Source organism: Alternaria triticimaculans (assembly GCF_023758025.1).
Source record: "Alternaria triticimaculans strain BMP 0046 chromosome Unknown scaffold_1, whole genome shotgun sequence".
NCBI lineage: Eukaryota > Fungi > Ascomycota > Dothideomycetes > Pleosporales > Pleosporaceae > Alternaria > Alternaria triticimaculans.
The window spans coordinates 121,716-142,432 of record NW_026055958.1 but is presented as its reverse complement, the minus strand read 5'-3'; the positions used below and the strand labels follow the sequence as shown (position 1 = coordinate 142,432).

General features: G+C 52.3%; 7 protein-coding genes across 7 annotated transcripts; 4 read left to right on the top strand and 3 right to left on the bottom strand.

Moving 5' to 3' along the window:
* Positions 1-32: 32 nt before the first annotated feature.
* Positions 33-1,239, top strand: J4E78_000035 (uncharacterized protein; the record flags this gene model as incomplete). Its single annotated transcript, XM_049360701.1, has 2 exons — positions 33-130; positions 192-1,239. The coding sequence occupies 2 exons, from the start codon at positions 33-35 to the stop codon at positions 1,237-1,239; spliced, it is 1,146 nt and encodes a 381-aa protein (XP_049225984.1).
* A 6,470-nt stretch (positions 1,240-7,709) lies between these two features.
* On the bottom strand, positions 7,710-9,934 carry J4E78_000034 (uncharacterized protein; the record flags this gene model as incomplete). The annotated part of the gene is made up of 2 exons (XM_049360700.1): positions 7,710-9,493; positions 9,721-9,934. The coding sequence occupies 2 exons, from the start codon at positions 9,932-9,934 to the stop codon at positions 7,710-7,712; spliced, it is 1,998 nt and encodes a 665-aa protein (XP_049225983.1).
* Positions 9,935-11,158: 1,224 nt separating this feature from the next.
* Positions 11,159-13,650, top strand: J4E78_000033 (uncharacterized protein; the record flags this gene model as incomplete). The annotated part of the gene is made up of 3 exons (XM_049360699.1): positions 11,159-11,195; positions 11,244-11,685; positions 11,748-13,650. The coding sequence occupies 3 exons, from the start codon at positions 11,159-11,161 to the stop codon at positions 13,648-13,650; spliced, it is 2,382 nt and encodes a 793-aa protein (XP_049225982.1).
* A 130-nt stretch (positions 13,651-13,780) lies between these two features.
* J4E78_000032 (uncharacterized protein) lies at positions 13,781-14,953 on the bottom strand (the record flags this gene model as incomplete). Its single annotated transcript, XM_049360698.1, has 1 exon — positions 13,781-14,953. The coding sequence occupies one exon, from the start codon at positions 14,951-14,953 to the stop codon at positions 13,781-13,783; it is 1,173 nt and encodes a 390-aa protein (XP_049225981.1).
* Positions 14,954-16,332: 1,379 nt separating this feature from the next.
* Positions 16,333-17,985, top strand: J4E78_000031 (uncharacterized protein; the record flags this gene model as incomplete). Its single annotated transcript, XM_049360697.1, has 1 exon — positions 16,333-17,985. One exon carries the CDS (start codon positions 16,333-16,335, stop codon positions 17,983-17,985), a length of 1,653 nt encoding a protein of 550 aa, XP_049225980.1.
* A 573-nt stretch (positions 17,986-18,558) lies between these two features.
* Positions 18,559-18,961, top strand: J4E78_000030 (uncharacterized protein; the record flags this gene model as incomplete). The annotated part of the gene is made up of 2 exons (XM_049360696.1): positions 18,559-18,663; positions 18,752-18,961. The coding sequence occupies 2 exons, from the start codon at positions 18,559-18,561 to the stop codon at positions 18,959-18,961; spliced, it is 315 nt and encodes a 104-aa protein (XP_049225979.1).
* A 654-nt stretch (positions 18,962-19,615) lies between these two features.
* On the bottom strand, positions 19,616-20,559 carry J4E78_000029 (uncharacterized protein; the record flags this gene model as incomplete). Its single annotated transcript, XM_049360695.1, has 3 exons — positions 19,616-19,981; positions 20,031-20,234; positions 20,287-20,559. 3 exons carry the CDS (start codon positions 20,557-20,559, stop codon positions 19,616-19,618), a joined length of 843 nt encoding a protein of 280 aa, XP_049225978.1.
* Positions 20,560-20,717: the final 158 nt, after the last annotated feature.

Sequence of the window (20,717 nt, the reverse complement as noted above, 5' to 3'; positions counted from 1 at the left end):
CTACACACACTGCACTCGCCTTGTAGCCCACGATGCTGGAGAGGCAGCAACATGCGCTGCGGGACGACGCCAGAGACGCCGCGCCGAGGTTGCCAGTCTCGCTCTCGGGAGAGATCAACGCTGCTACACGGTATGATCCTGGTGTTGTATCACTCTGGAGCCCGGCCACGATGCTAATAATACACATCCAGTTCCCTCCACACGAACCTTAACCGCCTCATAACCTCGCGCCTGCCGCTTGCGCTCCCGCCTTACACGACAGACGCCACACTATACGCAACCGGCCTGCTGCATTTCGCCCACATCTTCCTCACCTTCGAGTCACTGTGGGCGGATCTGCTGCGCGACCATGCCCCAGCCTCACATACCGCCTCCACACACCCCGCAGTCGATTTTGAACCCGCTTCCCCACCCTTCTCGCCACTGTTATCGTATCTCCTCGTAAACCCGTACGACTCACCCTCGCTCTTCACGTCAACACTCGGTGCGCCGACACCGCCTTCTCCACAACTCGCTGCTTTTCTGAAAGCGCTGAGACCGAGGGGTTTGATACGGTCGAGTCGGTTGAAGAGGGATCTGGAGTATCTGCTAGGAGTACACCCCACAGATCTCGAAGTCTTGCTAGCAAAATACCCCGGAGACAAGGTCGCCGACTTCTGCACACACATCCGCAAGAGCGTGAACGAGAAGCCCTGGACGCTAGTCAGCTATGCGTGGTGTTTCTACATGGCAGTCTTCTCCGGAGGCCGCTGGATACGAAGCATGCTCTTGAAAGCACCTCCAGGCTTCTGGCCAGAACAGGATGGCGAAGAGACGAGTCTGGAAGAGCGCGGCTTGTCGTTCTGGCACTTCCTCGGACCCCACGACGGCGAAGACATCAAGACAGATTTCAAAACCCAACTCCTCGCTGCGGAGACCCTCTTCACACCCGACGAGCGCGTCGACATCATCGAAGAAGCGAAGAACATCTTCCGCCTCTGCGCGACACTTGTTGATGAGCTGGATGAGTCGATAGGCACGGACATGGCACGCATGGATGCGACACCTCTGGTTCACCCCGAATCCAAGAGATCATGTCCGGTTGCAAAAGAGCCTCTCATCGAGACAAATGTCGCTGTTATCGGACATGTGATGAAGATGGGTGACCCGTTCAAGACATTTCTCAGGAGGCCAGAGGTCACGGGTACCCTGGTCGCTATTGGTTGTCTGGCTGTGGTCACGTTGTTCAAGTTGCAGTGAGACATGAACAACATGCGCCTGGTGTCACGACTGGTTTTCTTCTCTCCCTTTTGCAAATACTCGGCGGGTCTTTTTCTTTGGGTTCACATGATTAGCGTTAATGCTTGCATCTGGCATGATGCAGTTTTTGTTTGTGTGCGAGCGACATGGCGGGATGGCAGTACGACTGCCTCGGCATCTGCGTCTGGTTTTCATGGGCTATGGCATCATTGGAGTTTTACTCGAGTTCAGCGGGCTAGGATTAGCCTGCCATTTAGTGGAGTTCTTCTCACATAGTCTTTTACGGATATCTATCTGAGACTACATGAGTAGTCGGTGCATGTATGGTGGAATGGCATGAGATACCCCCCCTGCAGTAGTTTATAGATACATATGATTTCTGCTTCTTTATATTGGTTGTGGTCTTGAGGTCCTGTGAATGGCCTGATGTGAAGGGCAGGTGGTGCTACCAGTAACGGTAGAGAGCTAGCGTATTCTGGATGCGTAGATGAGGGAGGAAGGTCACGGTGTTTGCACATGATAGTCATCTTGCGCACTGTGGCATGTGTTTCTAAGGAAAGACTGATTGTATTCAATTTATGTAAGGAGATAAGAGAGATACATGGATGATGTTGCTTGTTGCTGTCGGTGTGTGTTTGAAAGGAGATAAGGGGGATGCGTGAGCGTCGTTGCATGTTTTTTGGGCTTTTCTGAAGATGGCGGTCGTGTGCTTGCCTCCTTTTCTTTTCGGGTGTTTTTGATGGGTTGTGGTATGCTAGAAAGGGAATGACCAAGGAGATGGTTCTCTCCAGATTTATAGTGAGGAGCCAAGGTATACGCGTGGAATACGTGCGTTCGACCAAGGAGCGGGTACTTCTCATGCCCAAGACGCCCTCAAGTCATTCCGGATACTCTTATCGAAAGAACCATCCGTGCCATGGACTTTGCGTAGATGGGCACGGAGATCCGCTAGGCGGAAGTAGCCTTTTCCGTTGACGCGGTCGCAGCCAGGCTGTGGGCATGAGAATTCGGATTCGTCGTGTACAGTACGCACGTGCTTGACCCATTCCTTCGATGTCTTGAAAGCCCATCCATCCAAATAGGATGCGCCAGCACGCCTCGACTCAGAACACTCTTTCTTTGGGCACCATTTGCGATCATCCAGGTGTCCGACGTGTTCGCCTTCGCTGATGTGATGATAGTTCCGAACGTGTTGACTGAGATGGTCTTTGCGTCCGAAGGCATTCTTTCCTCGATATTTCTTGCAATATTTGCATGGGAAACGCTTAGCGTCCTCTCGATGGGTCCGCTGATGCCTCTGGTATGTGTCCAGTCGGGAGAACTTCTTCTCGCAGGCATCATGCTTGCAGATGAACGAAGCATGGCCTGTGTTGGACGCGTGCAGCCCCAACTCGTACCGGCTCTTGCCCACATACATGCATTCATCGCATGCAAAGGCATCGCGATGCTCAGCGTTCATATGAATCTTGTACGCCGACCGTGACCTGTACTGGAACTTACAGGAAAGTATGACACATCTTTTGTCCTCAGATCGTAGCGATGACTGCTGTCTTGAGAAGCAAAAGGGCACGGTATTAGTGGACCCGCCTGCGGTGCCAACATGGCTTGCTCTGATATCCATGAGACTGCTTGAATAGTATTAAAGTTGACTCTGTCCGTGGATCTCGATAGCACTGACCTCTGATCATGGTCCGCTTCAGGAGCGACCAGATTCACTTCGCCTGTAGCATACGATCCTGCAGCATTGAATTCGGAGACGCCGTAGCCCTCAAATTCTCCTGCCGAAGTTTGCAAATTGGACCAGTCCAAATGGGACTCATTCAACATTTGCCCACTGAACAGCATGCCATCACAGCAGAAATCCGCGCCGAAATGGGAAGCGTCGATCGCTGAAGACCAAGGCAGTGAGAGTGACTCGTACGGTTGTGTAGTTGCCAAGAGGGGTGCAGAGTGACCCGATGCGGGCCTACATCCGGACGCCCTTTTTGTTAGCAAAGTGTAAAAAAAAAAAGCTCACCCAAGATCTGGGAAATCGTCCATGATTGGCAAGGCAGACGTCGGCTGCAGCGATCCTAACCAAAAGCGTCGAGGCGAAGCAAGCCACTTGGGCTGATGCGTTGGCGGTCGTAAAGCAGCGGAGCAAGGCTGAGGCGGTGGTGGTAGGCGAAGCGTGGAATTTTGGTGGGAAATGCAAGCAGGATCCATCGGTAATACATACATGCATCCGACAAAGCCTCGCGCCGCTTTAATCAAGACAGCGAAAAGGGCGAGGGCGATCAGGCTGCGTCTTGGCTGCATGCTCAGCTGAGTAGGAATGGTGTGATTGGATGTTTTGCGCGAAAGGGCTATGGCCCTTTTTTGGTGAGCATTATGAGAGCTTGATGTGCTCGTGTGAGTTACCTAACTGCGTGCTGGTAGACACGGGATGTTTGCTGGAAATGTATACTGTATTCGTCTATAGCGTGAGAATCAGGGTAGTGCCAGGGGGTATTCGCGGTTGGTTTCAGTGTAAAATGAGCGTACGAAAGTCCATGCTGCCGTCGGAGATATACGTGTATGTATCGTGTATGTATATTTCGGGGTGTAGCTAGTTCCTTACCGAATAATGAGCCGCGTACAGATACGAGAGAATCAAAGATATGGCGCATTCGTGATCGCATCCCCGGTCCACGGGGGTTTAGTTGTTGTCCAGATAATGGGGCCCTAGCAGGTAGTCATCATGAACCACTATCCAGATCCGTGCTCGTCCAACTCTCCATACCATTCTTCTTGACGTACTTGTTCAGTTTGATTGCCAAGAGAGAAAGCTCGTTCAGCGATAGGAGTACTTGCGTCCTCGTCGGATTCGAGGAAGATCATGAACTTAGGATACGCCTCGAAGTTAGTTGCATATCGCTTGTCATCCCACCTAGTGAGCGCCGTCCAATCTCGTCCCTTGATAGTCCGTCGTAAGCCTTTCACCCCGTCTTTCCAGCAAGAAAGTGCATCATCCGCGTTTTGCTCGAGCGTACGTAAGACTTGACCAATCCGGATCCCCCCAGCATCGCGAATGTTAGCAACCAATCTAAGAACTGGTGCGCGTCGGCGTGGTAGATAGATACCCAAAGCTTTGCAGGGCGGTTCTGTAAGAAACATAGAGCTGATTAGCTCATCGAAAGCTGTCTGTGGAAGAGGTCTTTTGTAAACGCGCTGTTCGGAAGAACATGGACCTAGTATGATTTCGCATCTGCCAAGATGTAGCCGCACTCGCTCTGGAAATAGCTCCAGAAAGTACGGATTGAAGCTGAACTGGCTCAGATCGAGCCAACATGGACTACCAAACTGTGGCAGCATCCCTGGAAGACTGTACCTGATGTGTTCATAACAATTTCGAATTTTGTCGTAATACAGCTGAGGTATGTTGCGCGCTTGGGAGATTCTGGCAGGAAAGTATGGGCTGGGGGCTGGAATAGACGCAGTAGTACTAGCGGGGCCCTGAGGTGTGATCCCTTGCCGTAGCGACAAGATCGCGTGCTCGATGTGGAGAATCTCCTGCTCAGTGGGCTGTAGCCAGGAGAGTTCCCTGTCGATGCGTTGCCCATGGTTCACTGGAGGGCAAGGATGATGGCTGTGATATCGAGACTCAAGAATGTAGCGAATTGTCCGACGCCAGGACTTATCAACGTTCCAAGCTGCGTATTGTGAGTCCGTGGTTGCATACCGAAGTATCATCTCCAGTAATTCAGGAATGTCGAATACACGCCGAGCGGGAAAAGATAGATCGCCTGGCTGTAGCTCACGAGTAGTGCCAGACGGTGGGGCGCCCATGGACCGAGTATGGTTTGTGTATAGCTGCAAACGCGCATCGATTGTGTACAGCAGCGCTCGCCTCCATTCTTCCACTTCAAGCATCAAAGATGGGTGCGGCTGCTCTGCCCATATCGTTTGACGATGTATTCCGTTGTGATCGAGTTCAAGGGCCAGGAGATACAGGCTGCCCAACTGAGACTTGTTTGCGTGCAGTAAACTAAGATCTTGGTCCGGAAAGTGTTTCGCGATCAGTGAGTCGTACGGATGGTATTGCGCGCATTCTGGATCGGGGGTAGTGGAAGCCATGGCGATATGGCTTTGGCAGGGCGCTGCATGGAAGGCAGAGAGATGTGCCGACCTTTATAGATAGACATGGCATCGAGCTCAGTCACGGGAATGTGATGCCTGGAGTGATGTTTTGGTACTGTTGAGTCTAGTGCTGCCGATGTAGGCAGGTGCAGATCACGTGATGCGGCCCGTGCCCCCCGTTGCCTTGAGAAGTTGGAACACATAAATTCCATCATTTCCTGCAACTTCCTAACTCCTCATTCAAAATTCACGGAGCCTATCCCGACCCCTAGTTGCGGCAACATGACCACCCCAAATATGCCCTACGAAGGCGAACAGCAAAGGTACGACAACAACGATGAGGGTCTGCATCCCGACGATGTTCTAATCACGAAATGGTTTCCAGAATGCACAACCTTGGAACTCCTGGATGACGAATCAACCCGATATCAAATGCTCAGAGAAGCAAAGGAAGCAGAGGCTGATATCAAGAATGGCATAAATCGAGTCCCACCACAGGTACCCTGGCCAAAGCCGCCTCCCCGACCTCGATGCCAATTAGAGGTCGGTATTGAAGAATGGCGACGACCGCGAATCCGCATGATGAACCGACTCATCGCTCGATGGACTACAGCGAAGACCACTCATCCTCGTCATCATGGAACTCAAGCTGCCCCCGTCACACCGAAGCGTTCGCAGTCTCAACGACAAGGCATGAGCAAAGCTCATCACGCACTGCATGTCGCCGAACTCTTAGAGATGATCGTTGGTCTATTGGATCCCAAATCGATGCTTACTCTTTGCTCAGTTTCAACCACGCTGCGAGCTGCCGTCGCGGTTGTTCTGGGATTACAGTACCGCAAAGCTTACCCGTGTGCTCCCATCGAGTACAACGAAAAGATTCCACCGGGCCTAGAATGGATTGAGCCGACGAAAGCAGAGATTGCAGAGTTGGAGCTGGATATCCGCGACCGTTCAGTTCCGGATTACTGCTCAATGAGACCATTCGTCCCCACAGCTCGAATCACCCAGGCTCAATGTCTCCCAATCGAGACTTGTGTTTCTGCTCGAGCTATGTGGAACTCTGGCCGTCGAAGAGACCCTTGGATTCCTTATCTACCACTTGATGCGTCAGACAATCGTTGGCTTGACCTTAGTCAGATCAAGATCAACCCATATCTGAGCCATTGTTTCGGCGATAGAGCCCAGGAAGTTGACGGGATGCTTGAGATCAATCTGTTGTCTGGCCCGGCTTATATAAGCCGGTCTCCATTTCTTACACTAGATTCTTTAAGTACTCTCGTCCGGCCAATGTACGCAACGCAACCTCCCTGCAAGAGTCTTGGGATATATGTCCCTATATCAGAAGCGCAGCTTCACCACAGGTATATCCGCCATCTAGCGTTTGTCGAGGCAGAAGACGGGGTAACCATTGGCCAGCTTGTTGACGCAATAGAACAACAGTCGCCCGCAGCCGTCGATTCTTGGATTGAGGACGTTACGGTGCGCCGTGAAATGTTCGAAGAAGAACCTTGGACCTACTTTTCTCTCTCACTACCCGACGCACGAAATCAATGGGGCGAGTCTTGCGAGGTCAGACCGAAGATAGTGGTATTTTTCGACGGACCAAAGCTTGCATCGCACACGATTTGTAGTATGGCAGAAGCCATATATAGTCTGGATTGTATGGAGGAACGATTAGTACGACAGAGTAAGGACTGGCGTGACGCATTTGATCAGTGGAATGAGAAGGAACTTGAAAGCGAGCCTTGAGCAAACTATGTTCAGACTTAGTAGCAACTTCCCAGGAGATCGAAGGCCGCCGTGAGCAGCCAAATGATGCCTTTGGATACGTGCTTTACAGCCACATGGGCCATTCCATAGATCGATGCCATGCGCAACCGCACATTGCCAGATGGACAAATACAGGTGGCGGAAATCAGTAATTATCGTATAGACAATTCATGGGTTGCTACGAACGAAAATGAGGACAAGTGCACGCATCATACACTTATCGCTGAACTCAGGCTTCAAGGTTATAGGAGACGACCCATGCGGTTTCGTTGAGGTAAGACCAGACTGGGCCGAAACAAATGGGAATCGTGAGCTTCGCTTCATGTGTATGTGCCTAGCTTTCACTACAGTGACTTTCAGCATATGAAATCAGTTCGGCATCTTCTGCTTTACTTTACGTGACTAATAAGTAACATGAGACGAGTCTCGACCCCATCTAAACTCCTCGGGAAGGGCCCCTCAATACAGTACACAGTACCATAACGCCGACTGTACACTATTAACACCCTTTTTCTGTGCCACAATAAAAGCGCTGGCTGACCTCAAACACCCATATTGACATAGCGAAAAGATACTGTAACACTAGAAGAAAAGCACCCTCACACCGTCCCCTCTCTCAGCTCCCCCAACCCATGCTCCGGCGCAAAAGGATCAAAAGGAACAACAACCTCCTTCTTCCCAAATGCCTTCTTCAACCCCACCTTCATCCTCACCCATCTCGTCATCTCCTTTTTCTTCACCTCTTCAAACGTCATATAACTCTTATCAATCTCCTTCAGCCGCGCCGCCTCCTCTTTCTCAAACTGCTCAGCACGCTCTCGAAGCCCGGTGATGACGTGCTGACGAAGACGGTAGTTGGAAAACACCATGTCGTGTTCTGGATGCAGAACAAGGATCTCGGGGATTTTGGAGATGGAGAGACCGGAATCGGCGATGCGGTGGTAGAGAAATGATTCCAAGTCCTCGGGACACCATGAAGGTTGTGCTGGTATACCGACAAAAGTCGCGCGAGTAGCGCGGATGATACCGAAATCTGTTACTTCACCCGCTTCGTACTGTTTGAGCAGATCGCAAATGAGTTGACCGCGCTGCAGAAGCCGCACCTCACGGTGTGTCCAGTCGCGCTTGTACTCGGTTAGATGAGGGGGAAGGAGCCAACCCTCCTCTGAAAGCTTGTGGGCGTCGTGGAAGTTTTTGAGCTTGTTCCAGGCGTTGGGGAAGAAGTAGCCTTTCCAGAACTTTTGGCTGTAGACTGCGGCTTCGACTAGGATGCGGAGATAGTAGTATAGCTCGTGCTGGTTCTGACCGTTGGCGGGACGAGATGAGAAGGATGCGGTACTTCGACTGGCTTGCTGGGGAATGTCGAATATGGCTGCTGCGGTGGGGTTGCGACGGTGAGTGTGTTTGCCGCCGACAGCTTCGACGTAGTGTATGCCTTTGTCGAATTCTTCTTTGCTAACGGCGACAGTGGCAATGGACTTCGCCTGCGCTTTTGTAAGGATGCCCTCTTCACCAAGGCCAGTCATGAAGATCTCGAAGTGCTCTGGCTTCAGTATGTGGCCGCGCTCCTCGGGGAAGAGCTGCGCGACAATCATCTCGTGGTCTTCGCTGTTCATGAGTCGGCGTTCGACAAGCTCGGCATTGTTGACTACAGCGTTGTAGCGTACGATCCAATTACGCTCAACAGAACCTTTTGGCATCTGGCTAGCGCGAACAGGTACACCATTGACATCGAAGGTAGCGTCGGGTATCTCACCATTGATGTGGCGGGCCTCAAGATGGAAATGGGCATTGATACGATCGATGATGTCAATGTTAGTCGGGCAGCCGTCTGCTGCGTAGAAAGCAAGATATCTGACAGCTTGGCGCCGTCTTGCGGCTTCGATAGCATGATTTGCGGTTCTTAGATGGGTCTGGCGGTGATTGAGCGCAGAAAGACTGCTCGGCAGACGAGCTATGCCATGACTGTCTCTGGGTCCCACATTCTTGCCGATGGTATCCAAAGGCTTTACGCGCTTACTTGTATTCGCCTGCGGTTTGATGGTAGCATGGCGCTGTTTCAGCAGCTGGTCTGCTGCGCGCATGCCCTCTATGGCCGCCTTGAGTCTATCAGTACGAGCATCAGAACTGATGTTGGTATCGTCGACAGTTGCGGAGTCGGAGGTCGCCCGAAGTACAGGTTCATCATCGCTATACTTTCCGTTGTCGGATCTGAGACCACTTTCCACTGGGGTTGCGGTGATGGGCCTCGCAGTGTTGATCGAGAACTTTGCAAGTGGTGTGACGTGTGCAACTTCGGTATGACTATCGTTGGGATCCGATGTGTCGAAATGCGCGCTTCCAAGTGGCGTCAGCGGGCTCGTGGGTGGAGTGCTGGAAGGGACTGTATGGGATAACACAGTAGCGTCGGACTCCAACGTTGTGTTATCCGCCGTCGAAAGTGGTGATGGAGTGGGAGATGTTTGCTTCTCGAAGGTTAGTACATCTTTTCTCAGGTCTCATCTACAGCACTCACCTTTTTTTGCTTAGGCGTCTGGAATCGATAGAGCCTCTTGGGAGTGGAAGTAGGTGTAACCGGAGCAGAAGGCAATGGAGAGACATGATGACGACGGTGATGATTGCCGAAGACCCTCTGGAAGCCAGCGATAAGACGTGTTGATTCCTTGCGCCTGTCGTCTGACTTTTGGGCAATACTATTGCTGCTTATGCCAGCGCTGACACCGGCGTCGTTGCTCGTACTGTTTTTGGGCTCTGATTTGGCGCGGTCGCCATCGTGGCTGCGGCGGAATGACTTCCCAGACAAGAAGCTTTTGAAACCGACCATGGTTAGTGTTGTCGGAATTTTGAACAGATGAACTTTCAAGTGATCGTCGCTATGACGGGGAGGCTGGGCCTAAATGGTGCGTTGTTGCTGTCAGTCGAGTAGTAGCTGCCACTGTCAGTGCGGGCAATTTTGTTAAGTTCAGCTTCTAAAACTCCAGTTGTAAACAACGCCAAGCATGCGTGATTTCGGGTCCACGGCGCCGGGCAAATGCGGGGTGCGGTAGCGGAAAGTGAAAGTGAAAGTGCAATAGCTTGAGAACTCTGGTGCGTGTGGTCGAGTACTGGCGCGTTAACCAAGTGAAAAGTGCACCACTAAATAGCCACTGGAACGTGGACTGCTCAGTTCAAGATGAGAAGAGATCTTCTCGAATAAAAGCACTGATATTTAAGGCTCGCCCGCGAATACTTTTCGCTGCATATGGTACTCGCGAGATGTACCCTTCCCGACCTTCGCCATCAGTTCAGTCCTTCGTCCAAGTAGAACATATCGCCCTACTGGCAGTTCATAAAGCTGAGGCATATAGATTGGAACCAGGTCATCCGAGCCGATGACCGTGGCTAGATTCTACCGAAGAAGTTCCTTATTAGTATTCCTGACGAAGGACATGAAGAAGAGAACAGAGCTGTTCAGGACGGACTCGTAACACATGATGAAACGTATGAGTTGACAGTATGGAAACAGACCAAACGTAGAAGAAGCAACTCGACATTGTGTCTTGCGCAATTTATCGGAAATCTGAGAATTGCGTGGCAGAGATACTTGATGAACGTGAGAGGCGAAAAGGAAAGCAACAAAACAAGGTCCCACTGAAACTTAGAACCACAACCCGTCGTTGATACTCGATAGCACCAGTGCTGCTCTTAAGTAGTATTAGTATCTATAAATCCCTGTCGCTAACAGTCTTTGTACAGGAGAGTACAGAAGGCTCTGTAGGCAAGAGGAGGGTGCATGAAGAAGCCGGCATCGTATCCACAACGGGAGAATGACTGGGACTCGCGAACAAGGCAATGGACATGGATCTGCGCGAAATACAAAATGCACTGTTGTGGTAGTGAAAATGTGATGCGCGAGAGCACGATGAAGCCTTCAGGGTAGACTGGTAGTGCAGGGTCCAGCGCGGAAGCCACGAACCCCGCCTGGCGCTAGGTAATTGACCCCACGCGAGTGGCTGGCCAAAAGTTCGTACCCCAAAGACAACGCCTGCGCAACGTCGAGAGCAGCGCCATGACTTTACTCGAGCTGCTGGACCAATTGCCAGCTGGTAAGTCACGGGGCTCAGCACGTACACCCGTAGCTAATCACACCGCAGAGGTACTCCTCATATGGCACGAGCATCGGCTCCCCATCCTACTGTCTGCACTAGTAGTAGCGACCATCGCGCGCCTTGTCATATACGCGCGCGACCGCGACCAGAGAGAGAAGCTCTCTGTATCACCCGCTCCTTCCTCGCCCAAGACCACCGTTGAGCTCAAACCAGAATGGTTGCCCGAATACACCACGACACTCGACTCATCCAAGCTCAATGTTGATAACCACGCCGAGGATGACACAAGGGCAGTGGCTGCCGTCGCTGAGACGAAGAAGGGTCCCAAAAGAGTCAAGGGCAGGAAGGTACCGAAGAAGGTGGTCGCAGCTCCTGCATTTGACCATAAGACGGATAGGATCCAGCCCTTGATATTCTTCCAATCGCTGTCTGGGACGACTGAACGTTACGCTACGCAGTTCGCGCAAGTCCTGACCGAATGGACAAGGTACGTTTTGGGCATGCACGACATATTTGAGGCGTCGACTGACCTCCTGCTTCACGTTGCAGGGGATGCAATCAATCCGAGTCCTTCCTAGAGCCCCAGACGCTCGATATATCCTACATTGAACACGACGACTACTTCATCAGCCCACCGAAAACCGACGCGAACGTCAAGCACTTCTACATCATCCTCGTACCCACGTACAACATTGACACTGTCTTGGACGTCTTTGTAGAGAGCCTGCAGGAAACACACAACGACTTCAGGATCGATACGGCGCCATTGAGCGCTTTGCTAGGATACGCCGTGTTTGGTTTCGGCGATAGAGAAGGATGGCCGACTGAAGAAGAGGGCTTCTGCAGCCAATCGAGAGAGGTGGACAAGTGGATGGCCAGGCTGACTGGTAGGAAGAGAGCATACCCTCTCGGTATGGCTGACGTCAAGACCGATGCCGAACAGATGTTACAAGATTGGATGATAGGCGTTCAGGACGCGCTTGTGGAGATCGCCGAAGGACGAGGACTCGGTGACGGTGTCCCGGGTAGTGGAGATCCCATTGAGAGCGACGAGGAGGATCTGGAGGATGGGAACGACCAAAATACACGCGTAGACGATGTTGAGGACCTAGGCTCGATGGTGAATGCTCCAATACCGGTCGACTTTACCACCTACAAAAATTCCGCAACCGCCCCTGGACCCGTCAAGGCCCCCGCATCCCGTCAGGCTCTCAAGGAGATGGTTCCAACAACCTCTCCTACGTATGCCGCTCTTACCAAGCAAGGCTACAGCATCATCGGCTCTCATTCGGGCGTCAAGATCTGCCGATGGACTAAATCTGCTCTGCGTGGCCGAGGTTCCTGCTATAAGTATTCCTTCTACGGTATCGCCTCTCACTTATGCATGGAGGCAACCCCGTCCCTCTCATGCTCCAACAAGTGCGTCTTTTGCTGGCGACACGGCACCAATCCTGTCGGCACCACGTGGCGCTGGATAACCGATGCTCCGGATCTGATATTCGACGGCATCACAGCAGCACATTACAAGAAGATTAAGATGATGAAGGGCGTCCCCGGTGTCCGAGCCGAGCGTTTCAGCGAGGCCATGCGCATTCGTCACTGCGCCCTGAGCTTGGTCGGCGAACCAATCTTCTACCCACACATCAACGAGCTTCTCGGGATCATGCATCAGAATCGCATCTCCACGTTCCTTGTCTGTAACGCACAGCACCCAGCTCAACTAGCTTCTTTGATCCCGGTGACCCAACTCTACGTCTCCATCGACGCCTCAAACAAAGACAGTCTTCGTAAGATTGATCGACCTCTTCACCGGGACTTCTGGGAGCGCTTTTGCGCTTGTCTAGATATCCTTCGTAACCGTCGATTCGACCAACGCACTGTCTTCCGTCTTACGCTTGTCAAAGGCTTCAACATGGCCGAGGAGGTGCGTGGCTACGCTGACCTCGTCGAACGTGCATTGCCTGGTTTCGTCGAAGTCAAAGGCGTAACATACTGCGGTACCTCAGCTGCAGGGTCTGCAGGCCTCACTATGCAGAACGTCCCCTTCTACGAAGAAGTTGCCGAATTCGTGACGGAACTCGAGAAAGAATTGAACAACCGCGGCCTGACCTATGGCATCGGCGCCGAACATGCGCATTCCTGCTGCATTCTGCTAGCCGACCGCACGAGATTCAAGCAGAACGGCAAGTGGGCGACAAGAATAGATTTTGAGCGCTTCTTTGATCTCTATGAGGGTAAGGTACAAGGGACGAGAATGGAGGAAGGGCAAGTAGTAGGCTGGAGACCAGAAGACTACGTTGGTGACGAGACCCCGGAGTGGGCGCTCTGGGGAAATGGCGGATTCGATGCTAGAGATGCACGAGTGTATAGGAAGGGTAAGGGGCCCAAGGGCGATGATGCAGAGACCAGCGCAGTGGAAGGGCAGGCTACTGCGGCTGCGTTGGAGTTCTAGTCACCGTCACAAAAATCAACATAAACCCAATCAGTTGTATGTTGAACAAAGGCTCATCATTGTTCTTCTATCTATGCATTGTATTCATCAATTCGTAACATCCATGTATGCAGTCGTAGTGACGCAGCACTCATATAGCCGCCCACTCAACAGAGAATGCCCTCACAGGCTCGTTCTCATTGGCATCTACTTCAGGGTTCTCACCACCGATCATGTAGGCCTTCTTCGTTCCAGTACCGAGGCGTCCTCCACCGACAACGTCCAGCAAGTCGAACTTCTGGTCCCAGCCCAAGCCAGTGGCAGCGAAGTGGCTGTGGTACCGAAGCGGGTCGCCTGGGTACACGTTGTAGTGGCATCCGAAGCGTAGACCGGGCATGTGGTAGTAGCCTTTGGAGTGTAGGTAGCGGAACAGCGGGTAGCTGTCCGGTACAGCGGGTGGAGGGACAGAAGGGTCCTTGGTGGGTGTCGGTAGAGGTGGGTATGAAGTCGTTGGTGTGACGAAGTGCTTCTGAGCCGCAACGCCTTTCGACGCGCTGGCCTGGACAGGAACAGCTGGTTCAGGGGCAGGCGAAGGGGGCGCAGCATCGAAGAGCGAGACCTCTTCGACTGAGGAGTCCACCTTGGGCGCCTTGATTTGCACCCAGGAGTCTGAGAAACTAGAGCCTTTCATGATGAAGCCTAGGCCAGAGCTACCAAGATCCGAGCTATCAGTGACTGAACTAGCGGGGCTGGAGGTGACTGTGGTCTTGGTTGGCTTCGCTGGCGCCGAAGAGTCTGCGAAGCTCGATCCCTTCATGATGAATCCAAGACCCGAGCTCGCGAGACTGTCGTCATCTCCCTGCAGAGTATCGTCCGAAGCAGTGCTAGCAGCACCACCACTCTTCTCAACCTCCTCCCTCTTAAGCCCCTTCGCCTCCAATGCCCTCTCTTTCCTCCGCTCTGCCAGCTCCGTCTGCTCCTTCGTAACCTCCTCACCCCTTTTGTCCATCTCCTGCATATACCTCAGCCTATCCTCACGGCTCATCTCCGCAAAAGCCTCCTGATGTGCCTGCGCATCATCCACGAGATACGCAGCGCCTTTATCGACGAGTACCCGAGCCTCTTCCGGCATAAGTTCAAGTGGTATGCCCAGAAAAACGTTCTGCTGGCTGAGGTTCGGTATCGTGCCGACGAGGAGACCGCAGATGTTGTGCGTGCGACGGCAGTGCGCAATGACGTCCACATCAAAGAGGAGGTACCGGCCGGCGACGTGGGATATGGGGAAGGGTTCTTTGATCTGTTTGGGGGCTGGGGCTGCCGCCATAGTATAGGATGGTCTGGAGCAAAGGCTTCGTTAGTCTTTGCTTGTATCAAAGAGCGGTGAAAGGCGTATTAAAACGGTTAAGGTCATCGCGTGAATTTTCGGTCGTCAGGTCCACCGCGATGTTACATCGTACGGCGGAGTCGGTAGATTGACAGATTGATTTATAGGTTTATAATCATCCAGAGGGATAGGAGTGATAGGGAAAGGGTATACTGACTCACATCGCGGCGGTGATCGCGCCGTGGGGACTAGATGTCGAGAACGGGAGCTGAGGACAAGAGACGAGGAGCTTCAGACCGCAGCTTTAAGAAACTTTTTAGCTTGAGCCTTACCCACTATTACCCGCGTTGGTGGCTGCGAAAAGCTGGTTCCATGGGACATGAGTGGTGCAGTGAAGGATCTAGACCGCTCATTGCCTAGCGCAGCCAGATCCCTTGGCGCATCCCGAAGTTGGCCCGGCATTATGAAACAGCTCTAGTGTCCCACCCATGGCACACCGCAGATGCAGATGTGTGTGTGCTAAGGAGTGCTTCTTGATTCAACATCGCGACGGCGTCAATAGCAGCATACCCGGGTAGCTGTCGTATATCTAAACTCCGAACGTCGCGTAGCAGACATAGAAAGTGGGCGCTGTGGGAAAAGGTTGGTTTGACTATAGAGCCGCTAGAGTACATTGTAAGCGGCAGTGTTATGAAGGTGAGGAAAGAGAAGGGGGCGCAGGATATCGCATGATGGTGGTGATGATGTGGTGAGTGATGTATATGGTCACGTGCTTTCATCTTCGCAGCCACACCCAGGTATATAACAACGGCACGAATGTCATTGTCTCGCAAAGTGAACGGTCATGACGGAAAGCTTGTCCAATATCGCTATCCCATATCGCAGTCGCGTCATGAAGTATGCAGACCATCCCGTAGCTTCTTCCTGGCGGTCTCTGTCTGATCTAGCGCGCTTTCCTCATTTCGCACGTCAAGCACCACGTCCGCTTCTCTCACGCTTTTCGCTCCAACACCAGACACACACACCGCTATTTCTCGCACCACGCACTTCAAAACTACCTCAAGTTGCTAGAAATGGCACCAAACACTCACCTCGACAATGCGGCCACTGACCAGCTGAAAGGACTTTCAGCTCATGGCCAGCAGGGCGCCGTTCCCCCGTCATCCTCTCTCCCTCCTCGCCCGTCTCTCATGCCCCCTCTCCCTTTCCCCTTGACATCTCCTACCCCTTCTACGTTCTCCAATCTCCTATCATCTTCATTTCTAACGTACTCTGCCCCTTCCTCTTCGCATCATGCCTTCTCGACTTTGCTCCCGGTTCAATCCTATCCTGCTAATCACATAAGCAGTGTAGACTTAACGCCATACGGCCCACGAGCCATGGCCATGCAGCCACCAACACCAACGGGTTCAATGAGCTTTGCGCCCTCTTCCGCTGTGTTCGAGCAGTCCTCATCGTTATTTTCAGCAAGCTCAATGGGCTTTGCACCCTCATCGTCCGCTACGGCCAAGCAGCCCTCAATGTCTTCATCAGACTCAACGGGCCTTGCACCCTCATCACCTGCCACGGCCAAGCAGCCATCATTCTTCGCAGCCCAGATGGCAGCCTTGCAGTCAGTGCAACCATGGACTCCGTCACAGATTGCCGCAACATCTACCTCTGCATCATTTGCCGCTCAAGGCTTTAATGCCACTTCGTCTTCAGACGTAGAGTTCACAAATCCTGTCAGGAGCAAAGCGCAATCTCCTGCGCCAGCGACCAAGGAGCCCATGCAGCAAGAACATATCACAGCACCTGAGGAAGATCTTCTCAATGCTTCATCCAGCGAGTCCTTGGATTCTAACCCGTTTCAATCCGAAGTAGGTGGTATCATTGAAAGTTCCACCATCGGTGTGACGAGACCGTCACGTGTAGCTGATACCGATCCGATGCAAAACCACTCACGAGATAGCGCAGAGCAAATACGACAAGTAATTGGACTACTCAAAGATCTGGGCAACGACCCAGCCGCAAGACGCATACTTGCAGAGTTTCTGCAGCATCAGAAGACCACTCAAACCCCCAGAACGCAGGCCGAAACACCAGCGCGGAAAACTATCTTTATTGTACAGGTACGAGCAAGCTCGGGTGCTACTGCCAATGCAGCTCGTCGTCTTTTTAAGAGACCAGCAGAGATCTGGCAGGCCTATCTCCGAGCCTACCCGCTTCCTGAAGGAACAGAAGCTGTCAGGTATCGCCAGAAAGACACCTATAAGCTTAAACTGTACCAGTATAGCTACATTTTTTCCCACCAATGGACCCACAAGGCCAGTGCGGGGCTATTGATCAGCGACAGCGACAATACCCTCGCCCGCGAGATTCTCGACCTTACGAACGGGCAACCACTACACATAGTGGTCATTGGGACAGGTATCGACGGTCTCTCCGTCAACAACACATCATGGAAACATATGCATAAGCGATGGCCCAAAGCCACTTTCGAGCTGTGTCTCATGGTTCCAAAGAACTCTCAGTATCTGACCAAGTTCCCGCAGATAGCCTCAATGTACGATGACTACTTTACAACAATACGGGTGCAGACTTCTGAGCTAGCTAGTGCATTTGAAACGGCACACATCGATGAGGTCAGGGTCGCAGATGCGTCAACTCCAAGGAACAAAATGATCGTGCTGCTGTTTCTGCTGATCGAGTACCTAAGCACAGAAAAGTCGAACTGGGCTCGCACGAGACACGCGGCGCTCCACAGAGATCTAGAGATGGCGGCCCTCGCTAAGACCGTGGGCTTACGCAAGGTATCAAGGAACCTCGGTTTCCCGTTGAACGGTGGCTCTTCTCGGTCTGATGATGCCGGCGAACCTCAAAAGAAGAAACGCAAGACGAACGTCACTCCTTCGGTCTCGGTTAGTATCGATGATTCCGACACCGATTACAACGATGATTCCGGCGAGGATTCTGATTACAATGAACCGCCGATCAAGCCTACACGTGTCATGCGCTCTGATCAACAACGCGGGTCACACAAGACAACATAGCGAAGGAATTGACGATACGAGAGAAAGAAGTGACAGCCATAATAGAAATTCAGACACCATACGCTGGCTGAGTATCATACTCTGTGAGTGCCATACCCAAGAGACGTTATGCGTCTCTGCGTTTCGCGGGTTCAGCTGGACTGATCCCTGGTTGCGACTACCTTACGGGAACGCAACTGGGATGATTCCAGGGGTGGGAGTGGCTGATGTAAGGTCGCGAACGTTTCTCATTGCTTGGTGCAGCTTGCTGCACGAGTGAGGAAGATCGTCGATTCTGGGCCATGTTTGGGTCACCTCATGATAGGGAGAGACTGAATATGTGCGCTGAGGTATACATTAGTATAGAATAGGAGGATAGAGAAGTATAGAGGTGATGTAGACTCCTAGGTCGTCTACTTTCTCTGGGTAGGTAGGTGTTGATATCATTGCTTGAGTGAGGTGAAGTCGAGTTTGAGAGCGGTCTGGCTCACCTAAGACTACTAGCGCGTCAGCTGACCCGGAGTTTAAAGCACGACACGGCTCCCGCGTCCCAAGTCCCGCGCGCAGAGCATCAACACGAAAGAACACGGAAATATGGCACCGCCATACTTCCCCGCGTCGACCAACGGCCAGGATAGCGCGCCGCCAAAAACATACTACGAACAACAGCGCGAAATGCTCGTCACTGAAATTGCCCAAGTACGTGCACCCAACCCATCCACCACGGAGCGCACCGCAGCCCTCCAAGTCCCAGCTTCTACACCGGTTTATACTAACCAACGGCCAGAGTCTAGAAGTCGTCCTACAAAACATCAACAAGCTAAACCGTTCGCTCGAAGAAGTCACATCCGTCGGCAACGAGTTCGCACCCGTCGAGTCGCTATGGAGTCACTTTGAGAACGTCATGGCCAAGGATCCGAGTGAGCAACAAGAAGGACCACAGGAGGGCGCAACGGAACATGAAGGCGAGACGGAAGTGCCTCAGGAAAGGAAATGAGCGGTGGCAGGGAGGTAACCTTGTTAGCTTGCGATAAACAACAACGCGCCCGGAGGTGCACGGCCAGCCGTCGAACAGACCATGGCGATAATGGTTATGATGTAATGATACCCCAGAGCGAGTCATTGGCACAGTGCGCGACACCAGGGGATCGCAGACTTCACGTTGTATTATACCTTTACACAGAAGATACACCGTGTGTATGAAACTTGAGACTAAGGTATGCACCATTCCACGTGCCATGTACATTTGGGCGAAAGCATATATGAAGGCGGTCAACGACACGAGTTCTGTCATCGGCTAGCGACGATCAATTTGGAGAAAACAGGTTTCAGAAATATGTTTGATTTACTTCCCCGGCGCAGGCAAATTTGATCGCCCACTCGCGCCATGCATACATACAGAATACCGAATACAGATACAGGAAAGAAAATGCTGCTACTGTGGACTATGGAATCGCTGCGTCCATTCTCATGCCAAAAAGAAACCCAAACGCCAGGCGGCCATGTACATGTAAAGACTTCCCTAGGATTAAGAGGAAGCGAACATGTCCGGGACAGTGGTGGAGGTGAGCCGTATGTCATTAAACATCTTGATCGTGTCGTCCAGCGTCGTGAATCTCGATATGCTCTCCTCTCGATAGACACAAACAAACTATAGGACCTTGCAGCCGCTGCGCTTCTTCTTCTTACCGCCCCCAGCAGGGAACGACGACGTGTTCCCTCTTGACGAGGTCGCTGTGCCGACGCGGCGCTCTTCTTGCTCCTTGTGCTCCTCGCCGACGGCCATTGTGACGGCCATGTCGAAGATCTCCTCTACACCGTCTTGCTCTTTACTACTGCACTCCATGTAGGCAGCGCCCATCTTCTTCGCAACCGCACGTCCTTGCTCTGATGTGACGGGCGTCAGGCCTTGTGTCTTGAGTAACTCGATGCAGTTCTTCTTGTTGCGCAAGTCGGACTTGAGGCCCAACAGCATGAGGGGCGTTGTTGGGCAGAAGTGGAGAACTTCTGGGTACCACTGGATGCTGTCAGCTGATGTACGAGGTATATGGATCGAGATATCGTACCTTGTCCATGACGTTTTCTAGTGAGTTGGGGCAGTCAATCGCAAAGCAGACGAAAATGACATCTGTCTCTGGGTAGGAGAGCGGTCGCAACCTGTCGTACTCCTCTTGTCCAGCGGTATCCCACAGCGCAAGTTCGACCATCTTGCCTGTGGGAGGATGAGGAGTGTGAGTGATGTAGTTCTCAAAGACCGTTGGTACATATTTCTGCAGTCGCATTAGAATCACATGACATGTCTTTTTAGCTGGTGGTGCGTACCTCTGGGAAGTTGCCGGAGCTGTAACTGATCAACAAACATGTCTTTCCGCATCCACCGTCACCGACAACAACGAGCTTCTTGGAGTAGGCTGGTGGTTCGGTGATGGCTGTGTCGCGCGTGTTGGTGGTTCCATATGAGCTGACGGTGCCATTGCTGTTGCGCTCGCTCGGTGTGCGGGCGTGGCTGCGGACTGGTGTGATTGATGAAACGGCCGCCTTTGTGCTCTGCTTGCGCCGGAGATAGTCGTAGTTCTGGGAAGGTGCGGTGGCCATGTTTGGAAGTGTGCGGGATGTGTAGTCGTGTCCTGTTTCAGACGAGGTTATCAATACGGAGAAGGAAGATGGTGTTGGAGTTGGTGTGGGGAGCGAGTGGTCGAGGCTTAAGAGAGGTGGATGTTGACTGTTAGAGGGCTCGGTCGCATATGGCAACC